Raw genomic sequence first — 20,374 nt, forward strand, 5'->3', positions numbered from 1 at the left:
GATGATGATGATGATGATGATGATGCTTCTTGTAGGTCTAGCAGCAGCAGCAGTATAGTATTCTCATCAATATCATCACATCTCTCTCCACCAGGTCCTCGTCATGGAGTCGCTCCACACCCTGGGCCTGACCTTGCTGGTCTTCAGGATCCTCCCGAGGCTGGACGTGATCCATGGGCTCCTGTTCCTGACGGCGACGGGCCTCTTCCCTTCCATCCTCAAACTGGTCGCTAGTGTTGACGTCAGTGCCTCAGTTTCTCGCAGTTCCAAGGAACGCATCTGTCAAAAGATCGTCACCTACTTTCTCGACTTTCTCGCCTTCGCTGGTCAGGTGAGTTTTTGTATAACTTTTTGTCATGGCAAATTTCTCTGTGTGAAATTCGGGCTGTCGCTGGTCAGGTTAGTTGTATTTGTATTTGTATAACTTTCTGTCATGGCAAATTTCTCTGTGTGAAATTCGGGCTGTCGCTGGTCAGGTTAGTTGCATTTGTATTTGTGTAACTTTCTGTCATGGCAAATTTCTCTGTGTGAAATTCGGGCTGTCGCTGGTCAGGTTAGTTGTATTTGTATTCATATTACTCTTTTTGTCATAACAAATTTTTGTGTGTGAAATTCGGGCTGCTCTCCCCCAGGGAGAGCGCTACACTACATTGACAGCTTCACCTCTGTGTGTGTGTGTGTGTGTGTGTGTGTGTGTGTGTGTGTGTGTGTGTGTGTGTGTGTGTGTGTGTGTGTGTGTGTGTGTGTGTGTGTGTGTGTGTGTTTTCCTGCCTGCAGTTTTATTTGTTTTCCTATCGAAGTGGATTTATCTACAGAATTTTGCCAAGGACAACCCTTTTTGTTGCCGTGGGTTCTTTTACGTGCACTTAATGCATGCTGCACGTGGGTTCTTTAACGTGCGTGTTTGATCTTTTGTGTGCATATACACACGAAGGGGGTTCAGGCACTAGCAGGTCTGCACATATGTTGACGTGGGAGATCGGAAAAATCTGCACCCTTTATCCACCAGGCGCCGTTGCCGAGATTCGAACCCGGGACCCCCAGAGGCTATTACCTCGACATTCTCACATTCACTGGTCAGAATATTTGTTCGTTTTCCAGTTTTAGTCAAGAAATGTTTGTTTGTTTCTTTCAGTCGGTACTCAGGTTTTCGTCAAGAATATTTGTTCGGTTTTTTTTTTTTTGTTTTTTTTTTTCGGTCAAGAAATATTTGTTCGTTTTCCAGGTTTCAGTCTTCCCAGTGGTCTATGTCCTGGGCTACGTCACCACTAACGATGACGGTGTCTGGTCTATCCTGGACGTGGCAGGTGCCATGTTCGTCAGCCTCGGTTGTTGGGAGAACTTCTTCGATGGGCGTTTCTTCGTAACGCTGGCGGACACGAACTGGTTAAAGAATTTCATGTTGATGGTGAGCGGGGTAAACGGCGTGGGGTGGGTGGGTTGTGTGTGTGTGTGTGTGTGTGTGTGCGTGTGTGCGTGTGCTTATAATGCTAGAATGATGAGTGATATGGCGTATGTCTGTAAATAATGTTTCTTCTTCTTCTTCTTCTTCTTCTTCTTTCTTTCTTTCTTTCTTTCTGTCTCTTGACCATCGTTTACGTAAGTATCTCCATGAACATCACCAGTGAAGTGACACACACACTTGGTCTTCTTCTTTTTCTTCTTCTTCTGCGTTCGTGGGCTACAACTCTCACGTTCACTCGTATGTACACGAGTGGGATGTTACGTGTATGACCGTTTTTATCCCGTCATGTAGGCAGCCATACTCCGTTTTCGGGGGTGTGCATGTTGGGTATATTCTTGTTTCCATAACCCACCGAACGTTGACATGGATTACAGGATCTTTAACGTGCGTATTTGATCTTCTGCTTGCGTATACACACGAAGGGGGTTCAGGCACTAGCAGGTCTGCACGTATGTTGACCTGGGAGATCGGAAAAAATTTGCACCCTTTACCCACCAGGCGCCGTTACCGAGATTCGAACCCGGGACCCTCAGATTGAAAGCCCAACGCTTTAACCATTCGGCTATTGCCCCCGTCGCACACACACAATATCGACAACATTAGATGGCGCAGATGACAGAAACCACACCGCAACCATCCCCATAATTATCATCGTATGGATCGATGTGGAGTGATGAAATAAAGGTAACGCGTCCGCTTAGGAAGCGAGAAAGAATCTGAGCGCGCTGGTTCGAATCACGGCTCAGCTGCCGATATTTTCTCCCCCCCTTCACTAGACATTTAGTGGTGGTCTGGACGCTAGTCATTCGGATGAGACGATAAACCGAGGTCCCGTGTGTAGCATTGCACTTAAAAGAACCCAACCCACGGAAAGAAAACGGTTGTTCCTGGCAATTCTGTAGAAAAATACACTTCGATAGGAAAAATAAATAAAACTACACGCAGGGGGAAAAAAAGGGGGGGCGGGGGGGTGGCGCTGTAGTGTAGCAAACACGCTCTCCTTGGGGTAGAGCAGCCCCGAATTTCACACAGAGAAATCTGTTGTGATAAAAAAAAAGAAGAAGAAAAAAAAAGAAATGCAAATATAAAGTACAAATTACAAAAGTACAATAGCGATCCATCATTTTATTACGCCATTGTTTTTCAAACAGCGGCGGTTTGACCTGCAGAGAGGACGCTACATTCCCCAGATTGTCATGAGTGTGTGGAAGATCTTGCTGACCTGCGTGTTGGCCTATTTCTACCGAGGCGAGAGAAACTTTGACTACAAAAGCGCCTTCGAGGTGATGGGACAATTGCACGAAGAATGGAGGCTCATCATAGCTATTCTAGTTCTCACGATGTCGGGTAAGCTGTGTTGTTGTTGTTGTTGTTGTTGTTGTTGTTGTTGCTGTGTGTGTGTGTGTGTGTGTGTGTGTGTGTGTGTGTGTGTGTGTGTGTGTGTGTGTGTGTGTGTGTGTGTGTGTGTGTGTGTGTTCCTTTTTCTCCTGTTGTTTTTGTTGTTGTTGTTGTTGTTGTTCTTCTTCTTCTTCTTCTTCATCATCATCATGATCATCATCATCGTCATCATGATCTTCTTCTTCTTCCTCTCCTTCGTCATCATCATCATCGTCATCATGATCTTCTTCTTCTTTTTTTCTTCTTCTTTCAACGTCTGTTTTTTTGTTTGTTTTTTTTTGTTTTTGTTTTGTTTTGTTTTTTTCCACGTGTATGTGTTTTAGATGTAAAGTTTAGATTGGAAATGACATGTGCATTCAAAGGCTCGTCACTCACATCACACTGTGTCTCAGTCCGTCATGTTGATTCTAACACATTCATATGAACTTGGCAAAAAAACAAAACAAAAAACCAAAAAACAAAAAACAAAAAACCAACCAAACAAATAAACAAACTTACATGCATGCGTGTTGCCGCTCTGGTGTGCTGTTACTTGATTGGTTGGTTGGTTGATTGGTTGGTTGGTTGGTGGGTGGGTGGGTGGGTGGGTGGGTTGGTTGGTAGGTGGGTTGTCTGACTGACTGGATGACTGACTGATTGACTAAGTGACTGATTGATTGATTGATTGGTTGATTGATTAACTGACCGACTAGCTGGCATGCTGGCTGACCAGGTTGGTTGTATGACCGACTGACTGACCGACTGACTGACCGGTTGACTGATTGAATGATTGATTGATGGATTGATTGTGTGGTTGGCTGGTTGACTGACCGACGGACTGACGGTCTGCCTCATTGATTGATTGATTGATTGACTGATTAATGGATGGATGGATCGTTCGACCAACACGGTATTGCAGCTTTTGTGTGCTACTACTTCGCCTACATCGCCTGCAAGCTGTGGATGCAGCGAATCTCTTTCGTGGTCCCTCTGTTCCTCTCCACGCCCTGCGCCGTCGCTGTCTTCTTTCTGGACAACAAATACACATTCCTGTCCGCCGTCACCGTCACCAACACCTCGGTGATGAAGGACCCCAGCTCCCACTGGAGGACCCTGGTAGCCGGGGTGGCCTGGTTCCTCAGTCTCCTGCTGCTGACCCGTCACGTGTGGTGGCCCAGGCAGAACCGGATGGCCAAGTTTGAGATGTGAGGAGTAGGAGGAGAAGGAGGAGGAGGAGGAGGAGGAGGAGGAAGAGGAGAGTCGTTAAGCATTACCCCTTGGGTTGTTGTTTGTGGTGGTGGTATTTGTTGTTGTTGTTGTTGGTGGTAGTTGTTGTTGTCGTTGTGGTTGTGGTAGTAGTGGTGGTTGTGTGGTGGTAGTAGTAGTTGTTGTTGGTGGTGGTGGTGGTGTGGTGGTGGTAGTTGTTGTTGTGGTTGTGGTTGTGGTTGTAGTTGTAGTTGTTGTTGGTGGTGGTGTGGTGGTGATAGTTGTTGTTGTGGTTGTTGTTGTGGTTGTGGTGGTAGTTGTTGTTGTGGTTGTGGTTGTAGTTGTAGTTGTTGTTGGTGGTGGTGGTAGTGTGGTGGTGGTAGTTGTTGTTGTGGTTGTGGTAGTAGTTGTTTTTGTGGTGGTGGTGGTGTGGTGGTGGTAGTTGTTGTTGTGGTTGTTGTTGTTGTGGTTGTGGTAGTAGTTGTTGGTGGTGGTGGTGGTAGTTGTTGTTGTTGTTGTGGTTGTGGTTGTAGTTGTAGTTGTTGTTGGTGGTGGTGTGGTGGTGATAGTTGTTGTTGTGGTTGTTGTTGTGGTTGTGGTGGTAGTTGTTGTTGTTGGTGGTGGTAGTTGTTGTTGTGGTTGTGGTTGTAGTTGTTGTTGGTGGTGGTGGTAGTGTGGTGGTGGTAGTTGTTGTTGTGGTTGTAGTTGTAGTTGTTGTTGGAGGTGGTGTGGTGGCGATAGTTGTTGTGGTTGTGGCAGTAGTTGTTTTTGTGGTGGTGGTGGTGTGGTGGTGGTAGTTGTTGTTGTGGTTGTTGTTGTGGTTGTGGTTGTAGTTGTAGTTGTTGTTGGTGGTGGTGTGGTGGTGATAGTTGTTGTTGTGGTTGTTGTTGTGGTTGTGGTGGTAGTTGTTGTTGTTGGTGGTGGTAGTTGTTGTTGTGGTTGTGGTTGTGGTTGTTGTTGTTGTTGGTGGTGGTAGTTGTTGTTGTGGTTGTGGTAGTAGTTGTTGGTGGTGGTGGTGGTAGTTGTTGTTGTTGTGGTAGTAGTTGTTGTTGTTGTTGGTGGTGGTGTGGTGGTGGTAGTTGTTGTTGTGGTTGTTGTTGTTGTGGTTGTGGTAGTAGTTGTTGTTGTTGGTGGTGGTGTGGTGGTGGTAGTTGTTGTTGTGGTTGTTGTTGTTGTGGTTGTGGTAGTAGTTGTTGTTGTTGGTGGTGGTAGTTGTTGTTGTTGTTGTGGTTGTGGTTGTAGTTGTAGTTGTTGTTGGTGGTGGTGTGGTGGTGATAGTTGTTGTTGTGGTTGTTGTTGTGGTTGTGGTAGTAGTTGTTTTTGTGGTGGTGGTGGTGTGGTGGTGGTAGTTGTTGTTGTGGTTGTTGTTGTTGTGGTTGTGGTAGTAGTTGTTGTTGTTGGTGGTGGTAGTTGTTGTTGTGGTTGTGGTGGTGGTAGTTGTTGTTGTGGTTGTTGTGGTTGTAGTTGTTGTTGGTGGTGGTGGTAGTTGTTGTTGTTGTTGTGGTTGTGGTTGTGGTTGTGGTAGTAGTTATTGTTGTTGGTGGTGGTGTGGTGGTGGTGGTAGTTGTTGTTACATCACATTACATAACATTGCATTACATTACCTTACATCACATTACATTACATTACCATCACCCCCCCCCCCCCCAGGTTGTTCGTGAACCCGCTCTACTGTGGCATCCTGACCATGGAGTCGCTTTTCATGAACCGCCGACGCCACGCCCTCTCCTGCCGGAAGAGGAGACTCAATGACAAGCTGGTCGTCTACCGGCTGGACAGAAGCGAGAGGGGTCACGAGAGTCACCCGGATTACGCCGACGAGATGTACGCTCAGATCGACGCCTCGGGCGGCACGTACGACCCGGAGAATCCCGGCTTCGTCTACGGGGGCGGTCGGGCCGAGAGGGCTGGGGACGAGGAGGTGCCCATGATTTATGCCTGCGCCACCATGTGGCACGAGGTCCGGCGGGAGATGGTGGCTCTGCTCAAGTCGTTGCATCGGTGAGTGGAGTGATGTGTGGGGGTGGGGGTGTGGGGATGGTGTGTGTGTGTATGTGTGCGTGTGTGTGTGGGGGGGGGAAGGGGTGTTGGGTGCGTGTGGGGGGGGTTGGGTTGATGGGTTGGGTGTGTGTGGGGAGCGGGGGGAGGGGGGAGGAGAGGGGGGGGTGAGAGAGAAGTGATAGCTCTGCTGAAGTCCTTGCATAGGTGAGTGGAGGGTGTGGGAGGGTGTGGTGTGGTGTGGTGTGGTGTGTGTGTGTGTGTGTGTGTGTGTGTGTGTGTGTGTGTGTGAGAGAGAGAGAGAGAGAGAGAGAGAAAGAGAGAGAGAGAGGGAGAGAGAGAGAAAGAAAGAAAGAGAGAGAGAGGGTGGATCTCCCGAAATCCTTGCATCGATGAGTGGAGTGAAAGGTGTGGAAGTGTGGGTGTATTGGTTGTGTTGGTGCGGGTGTTGGTGGGGAGTGTGTGTGTGTGTGTGTGTGTGTGTGTGTGTGTGTGTGTGCACGCGCGCGTTTGTGTACGTGTGTATGTGTGTGTGTGTGTGTGTGTGTGTGTGTGTGTGTGTGTGTGTGTGTGTGTGTGTGTGTATCCCTGTTTGTGTTTGTGTGTCTGTGTTTGTGTTGAATTATAGTGCTAGTATAATGAATGACGCGACATGTCTATAAATAATCGCAATTTCCTGTTCTTTCTTTATTTCTTTTTCTTCTTCCTTTATTTTTTCTTTCCTTTCTTTTTCTTCTTTCTCTCTTTCTTCCTTTCTTTCTTTTTCTTCTTCCTTTATTTCTTTCTTTCCTTCTTTTTCTTCCTCCTTCCTTTCTTTCTTTCCTTCTTTTTCTTCTTCCTTTCTTCCTTTCTTTCTTTCTTTCTTTCTTTCTTCCTTTCCATCTTTCTTTCTTTTTCTTCTTCCTTCCTTTCTTCCTTTCTTTCTTTCTTTCTTTCTTTCTTCCTTCCTTTCTTTCTTTTTCTTCTTCCTTTCTTCCTTCCTTTCTTTCTTTCTTTCTTCTTTCCTTTCTTTCCTTCTTTTTCTTCTTCCTTTCTTCCTTTCTTTCTTTCAGGCTTGACCTTGAGCAATGGACCAGAAAGCAAGCCCAGGAGATGTCTAAAACCAAAGACAAAGACTACTTTGAGTATGAAGGTAAATCTATACAGCCAAAGTCAAAAGAAAAATGAACTGCTACCAATACACCCCCAACCCCCCCCCCCCTCCCCCCTCACATACACACACACACACACACACACACGCACGCACGCACGCACGCACACACACACACACACACACACACACACACACACAGAGGATACTGATAATAATGATGTATTTTCTATAGTGCCTTTCTATGTAAAACATGCTCAACTGTGCTATAAATCGTAAAAAAAGGAGAGGAAGATTGATGAACAGAACATGCATTTAAACACCAAAATATACAAACATAACTCTGCGTAGACGTCGAAACAAACATTAACAGTAGTTTATGTATGTGTGCGCGCGCGCGCACACACGAACACACACACACACACACACACACACACACACACACACACACACACACACACACACACACACACACACACACACACACTCACACAAGCACACGAAACACACACGCACCCAGCACTGATGTTAAGAAATGATCTGAGATATATTGTGATATGTTACTTGGACCAGTCTTTGTATATATAACACAAAATCTTTTGACAAGAGGGAGAAAAACCTAGACTTTTTAGAAAAAAAAACACAAACTGCAAATGTGTTTGTTTTTCTACCTCAGAGGTGTTTTTCTGCATGATTTTATCAGGGACAATCCTTTCATATGAACAGTCTTGATATATAACACTTTTTTTTATGAGGGAACAAAAAAACAACAACAAAAAAACCCTTTTTAAACACCCCTGCAAACGTGTTTGTTTTCCAACCTCAGTGGAGTTTTTTTTTCTACAGAATTTCATCAGGGACAACCCTTTAATAGGAGTGACTTTTTTTTCTATTTGTTTGTTTTCTATCAGCCCATATCTTCTTCGATGATGCGATGACGTTAGATGACGATGAGGAATTCATCCCCAACGACTTCGTTAAGATGGTGGTGGAGGTGATGGAAGAAGCTGTTAGGTGAGTGCTTTCTGTTTATGATGAGGATGGTGATGATGATGAGGAGGAGGAGGAGAGGGAGGAGAAAGGGGAGGATGAGGATGATATTGATGATGATGATGAGGAGGAGGAGGAGGAGGATGCGATGGTGATGATGATGGTGAAGAGGTGGAGGAGGGTGGTGATGATGATGATGAGGAGGAGGAGGAGGAGGACGAGGAGGAGGAGGAGGAGGATATTGATGATAGTGAGGAGGAGGAGGAGAAAGAGGTTGGTGAGGAGGATATTCATGGTGATGAGAAGGAGAGGGAGGAAGAAGAGCAGGATGGTGAAGATGATGATAATGAGGAGGAGGGTGGTGATGATGAGGATGAGGATGATGATGATGAGGAGGAGGAGGAGGAGGAGAAGAAAGAGGATGATGGTGATGGTGATGAGGAAGAGGAGGAAGAAGAGGAGGATGGTGAGAAAGGAGGAGGAGGGAGAAGGAAGGGGATCATAATGATGATGATGATGTGATAATGATGATGTGATGGAGATGATGATGGTGATGGTGGTGATGATGATGATGTGATGGAGATGATGATGGTGATGGTGGTGATGATGATGATGATGTTGATGATGATAAGAATACTTCTGGTACAGTCACTGTTGCTGTTGCTGCTAGATTTACAACAACAGCAACAACTGCAGCAGCAGCAGCAACAATAACAATAATAACAACGATATACTGTTATTATTATGAATATGATTAATGGTAATACTAATACTAGTACTACTACTTATGATAATAACAATAATGAAATGATGATGATGTTGACGTTGACGGTGATGGTAATGGTGGTAATGATGATCATGGTGATGATGATGATGATTGTGATGATGATGATGATGATGACAACCACAACGATGATGTTGGTGATAACTACCCTACCACAATAAACCTTTTTCTAACCACAAACCATCATCTGCAACTACGAACCCCGCCCCACCACACACACACACACACACACGCACACACACACACACACACACACACACACACACACACACACACACACACACACACACACACACACACACACACACACACACACACACACACACACACACACACACACACACACACACACACACAATTACCAACAATCATATCATCTTTTTTCTTGAATTAATTTTTCTTCTTTTTTTCCGTCCTCTTCCCTACCCCACCCCCACCCCCCACACCCCTCCCCGACCCTCCCTCCACTCCCACCCCTCCCAACCCATCTCTCCCCCAACCACGCCCTTCCCACACCCACCCTACCCCTTCCAACAACCTCTCACCCGCTACCCCTCATACCACCCGACTCTAACCCGTACTTCCACCCCATCCCCCCCCCCCCCCCCCCCACCCCACATACCCCACATACCCCTAATACAGCTCCGTGTACCGAAAGACGATGACGGTGCATCCTCCAATCAAGATCCCCACCCCGTACGGTGGGCAGCTTCTGTGGATTATGCCCGGGGACAATCTTCTCTTCATCCACCTCAAGGATAAGGCCAAGATCCGTCACAAGAAGCGGTGGTCGCAGGTTAGAAGCGGTTGTGTTTTGTGGTTTGGGTTTGGGTTTGGGTTTGGTTGTGGTGTTGGGTTTGGGTTGGGTTTGGGTTGGGTTTGGGGTAGGGTTGGACAATCGGTTCTTCAGTCATCTCAAGGACAAGACCCAGATCCGTCACAAGAAGCGGTGGTCGCAGGTGTAGTGGTGGTTTGCGTTTGTGTTTGGTGTTTGAGTTTTGGGTTTGGTGTTTGGGTTGTGGTGATGTTGGGTTGGGTTGTTGTGTGGCGTGTGTTGGGTTGCCTTGGGTTGGACAATCTGCTCTTCGTTCATCGCAAGGACAAAACCGAGATCCGTCACAAGAAGCGATGGTCGCAGGCTAGTAGCAGTGTCCTTTTCTTCTTTTTTTTTCTTCTTTATTTTATCACAACAGATTTCTGTGTGAAATTCGGGTTGCTCTCCCCAGGGAGAGCGTGTCACTACACTACAGCACCACTCATTTTTTTGTATTTTTTCCTGCGTGCAGCTTTATTTGTTTTTCCTATCGAAGTGAATTTTTCTACAGAATTTTGCCAGGAATAACCCTTTTGTTGTCGTGGGTTCTTTTACGTGCGCTAAATGCATGCTGCGCACGGGACCTCGGTTTATCGTCTCATCCTAATGACTAGCGTCCAGACCACCAAGCGAGAGAGAATCTGGTTCGAATCCCATACTCACCGGTATTTTATCCCCCTCCACTAGACCTTGGGTGGTGGTCTGGACGCTAGTCATTCGGATGAGACGAAAAACCGAGGTCCCGTGTGCAGCATGCAGTTAGCGCACGTAAAAGAGCCCACGGCAGCTAAAGGGCTGTCCCTGGCAACATCCTGTAGAAAAATCCACTTCGATAGGAAAACAAACAAAATCGCTCTCAGTGTAGCGACGCGCTCTCACTGGGGAGGAGAACAACCCTAATTTCACACAGAGAAATATACGAAAAAGAGATAAGAGTGTTTGTTTTTCGATTTGGGTTTGGCTGAACTGTTGTTTTGTTCGGTTGCGGTTGGGTTTGTCGTATTGTGTTGGGTTGCGGTGTTTGGCTGGGTTGGGGTTGATAGCGGTTGCGTTTTGTGTTTGGTTTTGGTTGTGGTTGTGGTTGGTTGTGGTTGGATGGGATGGGGTTGGGTTATGGCGTGGTTGTGTGGGCTTGGGATGGGTTGGGTTGGATAATTGGCTCTGCGTTGGCTCTGCGATGGTCGAAGGTTAGTAGCGGTTGCGTTTTGCGTTTGGGGGGGTTGGGTTTTGGGTTCTGGTGTTAGGTTGTGATTGGGTTGTGGTGCTGGGTTGGGTTTGGGGATGGGGTTGGGCTTGTGTTGGCGTTGGTGTTGGTGTTGATGTGGTGTGGTATTGTGTCAGGTTGGAGTGTGTTTGTGTTGTTGTGCTGTCATTGGTTTTTTGGTAATCAGGTGGGGTGCTCTGTGGTGTTTGGATGGTTTGGTATGTGTGTCTGTTTGGTGTGGCGTGATGTGGTGTGGTGTGGTATGGTGTAGCGTGATGTGGTGTGGTATGGTGTGATGTGGTGTGGTATGATGTGGTGTGGTGTGGTGTGATGTGGTGTGGTGTGATGTGGTGAGGTAAGGTGAGATGTGACGTGGCGTGGTTTGGCGAGGTGTGGTGTGGTGTGGTGTGGTATGGTGTGGTGCGGAGCGGTGTGGTGTGGTGTGGTGTGAAGCGGTGTGGCGTGGCGTGGCGTGGCGTGGCGTGGTGAGGTGTGGTATAGTGTGATGTGATGTGTGGTGTGGTGTGATGTGATGTGGTGTGGTGTGGTGTGGTGTGGTGTGGTGTGGTGTGGTGTGATGTGATGTGGTGTGGTGTGGTGTGGTGTGGTGTGGTGTGGTGTGGTGTGGTGTGGTGTGGTGTGATGTGGTGTGGTGTGGTGGTGTGGTGAGGTGAGGTGTGGTGTGGTGTGGTGTGGTGTGGTGTGGTGTGGAATGGTGTGGTGTGGTGTGGTGTGGAGCGGTGTGGTGTGGTGTGGTGTGGTGTGGTGTGGCGTGGTATTGTGTGATGTGATGTGGTGTGGTGTGGTGTGGTGTGGTGTGGCGTGGCGTGGTGTGGTGTGGTATTGTGTGATGTGATGTGGTGTGGTGTGGTGTGGTGTGGTGTGGTGTGGTGTGGTGTGGTGTGGTGTGGTGTGGTGTGGTATAGTGTGATGTGATGTGGTGTGGTGTGATGTGATGTGATGTGATGTGATGTGGTGTGGTGTGGTGTGGTGTGGTGAGGTGTGGTGTGGTGTGGTGTGGTGTGGTGTGGTGTGATGTGGTGTGGTGTGGTGGTGTGGTGAGGTGAGGTGTGGTGTGGTGTGGTGTGGTGTGGTGTGATGTGGTGTGGAATGGTGTGGTGTGGTGTGGTGTGGAGCGGTGTGGTGTGGTGTGGTGTGGTGTGGTGTGGTGTGGTATTGTGTGATGTGGTGTGGTGTGGTGTGGTGTGGCGTGGCGTGGCGTGGTGTGGTGTGGTATTGTGTGATGTGATGTGGCGTGGTGTGATGTGGTGTGGTGTGATGTGGTGTGGTGTGGTGAGGTGTGGTGTGATGTGGTGTGATGTGGTGTGGTGTGGTGTGGTGTGGTGTGGTGTGGTGTGATGTGGTGTGGAGTAGTGTGGTGTGGCATGGTGTAGTGTGGTGTGGCGTGGTCTGATGTGGTGTGGTGTGGTGTGGTGTGGTGAGGCGTGGCGTGGCATGGTGTGGTGTCGGTGGTGTGGTGTTGTCTCGTGTTGTGTTTGGTTGGTCTGTGTTCGTGTTTTTGTTGTACTGGCAGTTAAGCGTTTTGACCATTCTGGAACCTTCCTCTGGGATTCGAACCCACACCCTCACGGACACTTTATTGGCAGATAAACGTCTTAACCACTCTGGCACCTCCCTCCTTACCTGTATGTTGTTGATGTATATGTATTGTTTTCCTCTTGGATTCGAACCCAGACCCTGTATTGCTAGATAAGCGTCTTAACCACTCTGGCGACTCCTTCCTTACCTGTGTGTGTGTGTGTGTGTGTGTGTGTGTGTGTGTGTGTGTGTGTGTGTGTGTGTGTGTGTGTGTGTGTGTGTGTGTGTGTGTGTGTATGCAGGTGATGTACATGTATAACATATCCTGGGATTCGAACCCAGACCCTCACAGACACCGTATTGGCAGATAAACGTGCTCGTACCTTTCTTCTTACCTGTGTGCAGGTGATGCGCATGTATTACCTGCTGGGATCAGTATCAGACCCTCACTGACGGTGTATTGGTAGATAAACTTCTTAAAACTACTAAGGCACCTCCATTCTCACCTGTGTGCAGGTGATGTACATGTATTACCTGCTAGGGTTCCGGCTGACGCGACAGTGCCAGCAGCAGATCGTGGAAGCTCTGCAGACCGGGCGTGTGGACAGCAACAACTCTTGGGCCATTTACCGTGAAGACGTGGTGGGCAGTGAGATCTTCGAGATGATGGATGATAGAGTGGCCAAGAAGGTAGGTGAAGGCGGATATGTCTGTGGCGCTGGGTGTGCGTGTGTGTGTGTGTGTGTGTGTGTGTGTGTGTGTGTGTGTTCGTGTGTGTGTGTGCACGTGTGTGTGTGTGTGTGTGTGTGTGTGTGTGTGTGTGTGTGTGTGTGTGTGTGTGTGTGTGTGTGATTATAGTTTCCATGAAAACATGATGAATAAAGATGTGTTCTGCTGTGAAACTGAAACTGAAACTGAAACTGAAGCCTATAACTACTGCCCACATGCGATAACTTTCATGAATCAAAGGAATAAAAATGTGCTTCTTCATTCATGGGCTGCAACTCCCACGTTCACTCGTATGTACACGAGTAGTCTTTTACGTGCATGACCGTTTTTACCCTGCCATGTAGGCAGCCACACTCCGTTTTTTCGGGTGTGCATGCTGGGTATGTTCTTGTTTCCATAACCCACCGAACGCTGACATACGGATCACAGGATCTTTTACGTGCGTATTTTGATGTTCTGCTTGCGTATATACGCACGCGAAGGGGGGTTTCAGGCAATAAAGCAGGTCTTCACATATGCTGACCTGGGAGATCTGAAAAAAAAAATCTCCTCCCTCATCCCACTAGGTGCGACGGGGATCGAACTCCGGAAACGCAGGCAAGAATCCAGAGCTCTTAACCATTTGACCACCACACGCGTCAGCGAGACAGGATCACAGTTTTCGTGGTACTATTTTCCGATTGACATGACAAGCAGGCCTGCTCATATGTTGACCTGGGAGATCGGAAAAATCTCCACCTTTTACCCACCAGGCACTGTCACCGAGAATCGAACCCGGGACCCTCAGAGTGAAAGTCCAACGCTTTAACCCTTTCACCGCCAGTTAATTCAGAATGCAAAATTTCCTTGTGCTATAAACACAGTAAATATGGTGTTTGAGTACAGCTGGGGATTCCCCCCCCCCCACCCCCCCGCCCCAGTGATGGGTAGAAAATATGACTTATCCTACCACCGAACATTAAGAGCAGCAGGTTCATCGATAACAGACCCATGATCTGGTCTCCCTTCATCGACATGGACCCTCTACCTAGCTGCTGCATAAATAATACTAATAATGGATACTTATATAGCACACTATCCAGAAATCTGCTCTAGGTGCTTTACAAAAACGCTTTTGTTAACATAAAACATCATATCAATATTACATACGCACACCAAAATGTGACCACACACACACACACACACACACACACACACACACACACACACACACACACACACACTGCATACATACATTTTAACATACATGTGTATCTAACAGCTACCCTAACACATACGCACACATAGGCAGGCACAAACTTACATAGACACACGCACACACAATACACATTCATATACATGCATGTAGTTATGTACACATACATATGTATACACACATAGTCAAGCACACCAAACGAAAAGGAAGTGGACCTGCCACAATTGAACTTATTGCTGAGGGAAAAGGTGAGTTTTGAGACGAGTTTGGCAGTGAAAGGGTTAACCACTTGGCTATTGCGCCTGTCCAAACTGAAACCGAAACTGAAGCTTTTTTTTTTTTTTTTTTTTTTTTTGTCAACAGTCTCAGAACACGTTCGTGATGGCTCTGGATGGGGACACGGATTTCTCACCCGGCTCTGTGCACATCCTGCTGGATCGCATGAAGAAGAACCCTAAAGTGGGTGCGGCCTGTGGCAGGATCCATCCCATTGGCTCAGGTGAATCACGTTACCGCATGGCCACACACGTGTAAAAGATGACAGCGAATCAAGTGAGGAAGGAAGGAAGGGAGGGGGGGGAAAGACCAAAAGAAGGAAGGAAGGAGAGTAGGAAAGATAGAAGACGGAAATGAAGGGGATATGTATGTATATATGTGTGTGTGTGTGTGTGTGTGTGTGTGTGTGTGTGTGTGTGTGTATGTGTGTGTGTGTGTGTGTGTGTGTGTGTGTTTTGAATGGGTTAACCTTTTTAACTGTTATCTCAAACCACAAAACAGCACAGTTTTACCCTAATCTACCCTATCTATCTCGGCAGGTCCCCTCGTGTGGTACCAGATGTTCGAGTACGCCATCGGCCATTGGATGCAGAAGGCCACAGAGCACGTGCTGGGCTGCGTGCTGTGCAGCCCCGGATGTTTCTCCCTGTTCCGGGGCTCCGCCCTCATGGACGACAACGTGATGCGCAAGTACACCATCCTGCCCACCGAGCCTGGAGACTTCCTTCAGTACGATCAGGGTGAGGTTAACACGCAAGATAGGATAATATGGGACAAGATCAAATAAGATGAAGTGAGTTGAGGCGACTTCCTGCAGTGCAATCAGGGTGAGGTTAACACGCAAGATAGGATAGAATGGGATAAGATCAGATTAGATGAGGTGAGGTGAGAGAAGATAAAAGAAAATCAAGTGAGGTGAGGTGAGGTGACATTCTGCAGTATGATCAGGATGAATGTAACATGCGAGATAGGATAAGATGGGGCAAGATTAGTTCAGATCTGATCAGGTGAGATGAAGCAACTCCCTGTAGTATGATTAGGATGAGGGCCACACGCAAGATAGGATAGAATAGGATAATATCAAATCAGATCAGATGAGGCGAAGCAAAAGAAGAGAAGATCAGGTGAGGTGAGTTGAGATGAGGCGACTTCCTTCTGTATGACCAGAATAAGAGCGACATGCAAGATAGGATAAGATGGGATAAGATCAGTTCAGATCAGATGATGTGAAGTGAGGCAACTTCCTGCAGTACAATCAGATTGAGGGTAACAAGCAAGATAGGATAGAATGGGATAAGATCAGAGTAGATGAGGTGAGGTGAGAGAAGAGAAGAGACGAGAAGATCAGGTGAGGTGAGACAACTTCCTGCAGTACAATTAGGGTGAGGGTAAAGTGCAAGATAGGATAGGATGGGGTAATGGGATATATCAGATGAGGTGAGGTGAGGTTACTTCCTGTAGTACAATCAGGGTGAGGGTAACCATGCAAGATAGGATAGGATAGGAAAATGTCAAATCAGTAGAGGTGAGAGAAGAGAAGATGACATCAGTTCTTGTGAGGTGACTTCCTGCAGTTCGATCAGGGTGAGGGTAACATGCAATATAGGATAGGGTAAGATCAGATCAGATCAGGTGAGGTGAGAGAAGAGAAGAGAAGATCAGGTGAGGTGCAGTGAGGTGAGGTAGGTATATATACACAATTACACACACACACACACACACACACACACACACACACACACATATATATATATATATATATATATATATATTATATCACACACACACACACACACACACACACACACACACACACACACACATATATATATATATATATATATAGATATTATGCATGTATGTATTTATATATGGCACAAAATAACAGTTGACCAAGCCTCAATCCTTGCACAATCCCTTTTGCAGGCGAGGACCGCTGGCTGTGTACCCTGCTGCTGCAACAAGGCTACAGAGTGGACTACGCTGCCGCTGCTGACGCCTGGACCTACGCCCCAGAAGGCTTCAATGAATTCTTCAACCAGCGACGAAGGTCCCATTCCCCTCCTCTTCCACCTCCTCCTCTTCATTTTCTTCCTCTTCTCTTCCTCCTCCTTCCCTTAAACGTCTCCTCATGTTCTTCCTCCTTGTTCTTTACTAGGCCTTCCTTGAGGAATACAATCATTTATTCATTTCACGCATGGCGTAAAAAAAAAAAAAAAAAAAAAAAAAAAAAAACCTACTAAAATCGTACTTGAATACTACTTCTAAAGTGTTAATATTTTTTTACCACCTCCACTGCTATTACTGCTGACAGTGACTACTTATCATTCGTTTATGTAGTTAGTTATCATATAGACGTCAAATGAAAATACTAAAAAATCTGTTTAAAATACTACTTCGAAAGTGTTACTTGTTTACCACCACCACTGCAACTACTGCTGACAGTGACTGCTTATTACCAACTTATTCATTTGTCACATAATTATGACGCCAAATCAAAATGCTACTAAAATAATACTTAAACATAGTACTTCAAAATTGTTGCCTTTTTTGCCGCCACCACTGCTGCTGCTGCTAAAAGTGACTGCTTATTATTTATTTATTTATTTATTTACTTTTCTATTTATTTATATGTTCATTTATTTATTCATTTATTTATCTATTTCTCATATATGACGTCAATTTAAAATACTACTAAAATCGCACTTAAATACTACTTCAAAAGTGTTACCACCACCACTGCTACTTCTGCTGACAGTGACTCTTTTTAATCTGTTTATTTATCATATATAACTTTAAATCAAAATACTACTAAAATCATACCAAAAATACTTCGAAACGGTTGCAACTATTACCACCACAGCTGCTGCTGCTGCTACTACTGACAAAGACTAGTAATTTTAGTCGTTGTTGAGCTGGACGAAAATAATGTCAGTGATTTATTTCAATGCATGGACGGACGCAATAGCCGAGTGGTTAAAGTGTTGGGCTTTCAATCTGAGGGCCCCGGGTTCGAATCACGGTGACGGCGCCTGGTGGGTAAAGGGTGGAGATTTTTACGATCTCCCAGGTCAACATATGTGCAGACCTGCTAGTGCCTGAACCCCCTTCGTGTGTATATGCAAGCAGAAGATCAAATACGCACGTTAAAGATCCTGTAATCCATGTCAGCGTTCGATGGGTTATGGAAACAAGAACATACCCAGCATGCACACCCCCGAAAACGGAGTATGACTGCCTACATGGCGGGGTAAAAACGGTCATACACGTAAAAGCCCACTCGTGTGCATACGAGTGAACGCAGAAGAAGAAGAAGAAGAAGAAGAATTTCAATGCATGTCATGCAGACATTAGAAATTTTTTCCACGTTGCACGTGCCTTGTCACACTGTGTGACCTTACACCCACAGGTGGATGCCGTCAACCCTGGCGAACGTGATGGACCTTCTGTCGGACTATTCCAACACGGTGGCAGTGAACAGCAACATCTCCATGCTGTACATCGCATACCAGGTGGCCCTCATGGTGGCTACACTCCTCGGGCCCGGGACCGTTCTCATGATGATTGCTGGTCAGTGGGGGTGTGTGTTGGTGGGGGGGGGGCGGGGGGGCGGGGGGGGGGGGACCGGGGGGGGGTCTTGGGGGGGAAGGGGGCTTATTGTGTGTAGGGGGGGGGGATGTTGTAGTGTGTGTGTGTGTGTGGATTTGTAGGTGTTGAGTAGGAAAGGTTGAGCACGGTGGGGGTGGGGGGGTAGGTATGTTGGGGGGAAGGCGTGTGGGAGGGTGGGTGGGTGTTGGGGGTGGGTGTAGGTGTGGGTTTGTAGGCGTTTGGGAAAAAGTATGTGTGTGTGGGGGGGTTGGGGGGGAGTAGGGGGGGTGGGGGGAGAGGGGGTGGAAAGGATAGGGTGTGTGGGGGGGGGGGGGGAGGGAGTTGGGGAAAAGGAGGAGGGTGGTTGTTGTGAGTGTGTGAGCTGGTTGAGGGGCTTGTGGGAAGGAAAGCGTGGTGTGTTTGTATTTCTTTTTATCACAACAGATTTATCTGTGTGAAATTCGGGCTGCTCTCCCCAGGGAGAGCGCGTCGCTACACTACAGCGCCCCCCCCCCCCCCCCCCCCCCCCCCCCCCCCCCCTTTTTTTTTTTTTCCTGCGTGCAGTTTTCTTTGTTTTCATTATCGAAGTGAATTTTTCTGCATAATTTTGCCAGGAACAACCCTTTTGTTGCCGTGGGTTCTTTTACGTGCGCTAAGTACATGTTGCACACGGGACCTTGGTTTATCGTCTCATTCGAATGACTAGCGTCCAGACCACCAATCAAGGGGAGAAAATATCGGCGGCTGAGCCGTGATTTGAACCAGCGCGCTCAGATTCTCTCGCTGGCTTCCTTGGCGGACGCGTTACCTCAAGGCCATCACTCTAGAGGTGTGTCTGGATAGGTCGGTGTTTGCGTAGGCTGTGTGTCAGAGGAGTTTAGGAGGAGGTGGTTGGTTTGGGCGTGTATGGGGGTGGATTGCGGAGAATAGGGCTTGGGGTGGGGGTGGGTTGTGGGTGTGTGGGGAAGTGGGTGGCCACACAGTTTAGTGATGCTCTCAATCATTGCGGGGAATGTGTCACAATCCAATGACTGCCAACAAAACAGCCAGCGAAAGAGGAAGAAAAGAATACAAAGAAAACATGACATCAAAATATATAGTGAGGAAAAGCAACAAACAAACAAACCCATAATGGTAAGTAATTGAAAACTTCGTAAATGATTTATCTTTGCATCCTTAAACCTGGGGGATCCTAAAAAATGATACAGGAATGCGAAACACAAGTGACCAGCTCAACTCAGCTCTCATAAATTCAGGCATATTCGGGCAAACTTCTTCTTCTTCTGCGTTCGTGGGCAGCAACTCCCACGTTCACTCGTATGTACACGAATGGGCTTTTACGTGTCTGACCGTTTTTACCCCGCCATGTAGGCAGTCATACTCCGCTTTCGGGGGTGTGCATGCTGGGTATGTTCTTGTTTCCATAACCCACCGAACGCTGACATGGATCACAGGATCTTTGACATGCGTATTTGATTTTCTGTTTGCTGTATACACACGAAGGGGGTTCAGGCACTAGCACATATGTTGAACTGGGAGATCGGAAAAATCTCCACCCTTTACCCACCAGGCGCCGTCACCGAAATTCGAACCTGGGACCCTGAGACTGAGAGTCCAACGCTTTAACCACTCGGCTATTGCGCCCGTCATTCAGGCAAACAATCACTGACACCAGGGAAGGTTTTCTGCAACGTGGGCTTTTACTTGGATCTGCAACGAGATGCTGATCACCACAATACATGTACACACACACACACACACACACACACACACACACACACACACATACACACACACACACACACACACACATATATATATATATATATATATACAGAGAGAGAGAGAGATAAGAATACATCTTTATTCACACTAGAGGACCCTCTCTCTTAAAAAAATGAAGCCTGCTGTATCTACTCTTTGGTCGTGCTGTGGAGAAACTCTGCATAATAATACAATGTAAGAGACGATGTGGGAACATGACCATTAATTTGTTTGCTCGTGTACGTTTATCATCAAAAAGGAGCAGATGGCACAGGTAAGCACAGGTGAGTTTGGTTGTTATTGTTGTTGATTAATGTGTTTGTTCATGTACATTTATCACAACACACACCCGAAC

At 46.9% G+C, this 20,374-nt stretch overlaps 1 protein-coding gene across 4 annotated transcripts in view; it reads left to right on the forward strand.

Annotated features, from left to right (window-relative positions):
• LOC143276616 (chitin synthase chs-2-like) overlaps positions 1-20,374 on the forward strand; it is a 150,776-nt gene that overhangs the window by 93,310 nt on the left and 37,092 nt on the right. For all 4 annotated transcript variants that reach the window (XM_076581225.1, XM_076581226.1, XM_076581227.1 and 1 more), the window contains 13 exons: positions 95-331; positions 1,226-1,408; positions 2,617-2,812; positions 3,762-4,047; positions 5,699-6,049; positions 7,099-7,178; positions 8,048-8,150; positions 9,553-9,706; positions 12,984-13,157; positions 14,755-14,890; positions 15,207-15,407; positions 16,594-16,717; positions 18,077-18,237. In XM_076581225.1, the coding sequence (XP_076437340.1) occupies positions 95-331; positions 1,226-1,408; positions 2,617-2,812; positions 3,762-4,047; positions 5,699-6,049; positions 7,099-7,178; positions 8,048-8,150; positions 9,553-9,706; positions 12,984-13,157; positions 14,755-14,890; positions 15,207-15,407; positions 16,594-16,717; positions 18,077-18,237 (2,386 nt within the window). The remainder of the gene's footprint in view (positions 1-94; positions 332-1,225; positions 1,409-2,616; positions 2,813-3,761; positions 4,048-5,698; positions 6,050-7,098; positions 7,179-8,047; positions 8,151-9,552; positions 9,707-12,983; positions 13,158-14,754; positions 14,891-15,206; positions 15,408-16,593; positions 16,718-18,076; positions 18,238-20,374) is intronic.

Source organism: Babylonia areolata, chromosome 32 (assembly GCF_041734735.1).
Source record: "Babylonia areolata isolate BAREFJ2019XMU chromosome 32, ASM4173473v1, whole genome shotgun sequence".
Classification (NCBI taxonomy): Eukaryota; Metazoa; Mollusca; class Gastropoda; order Neogastropoda; family Buccinidae; genus Babylonia; species Babylonia areolata.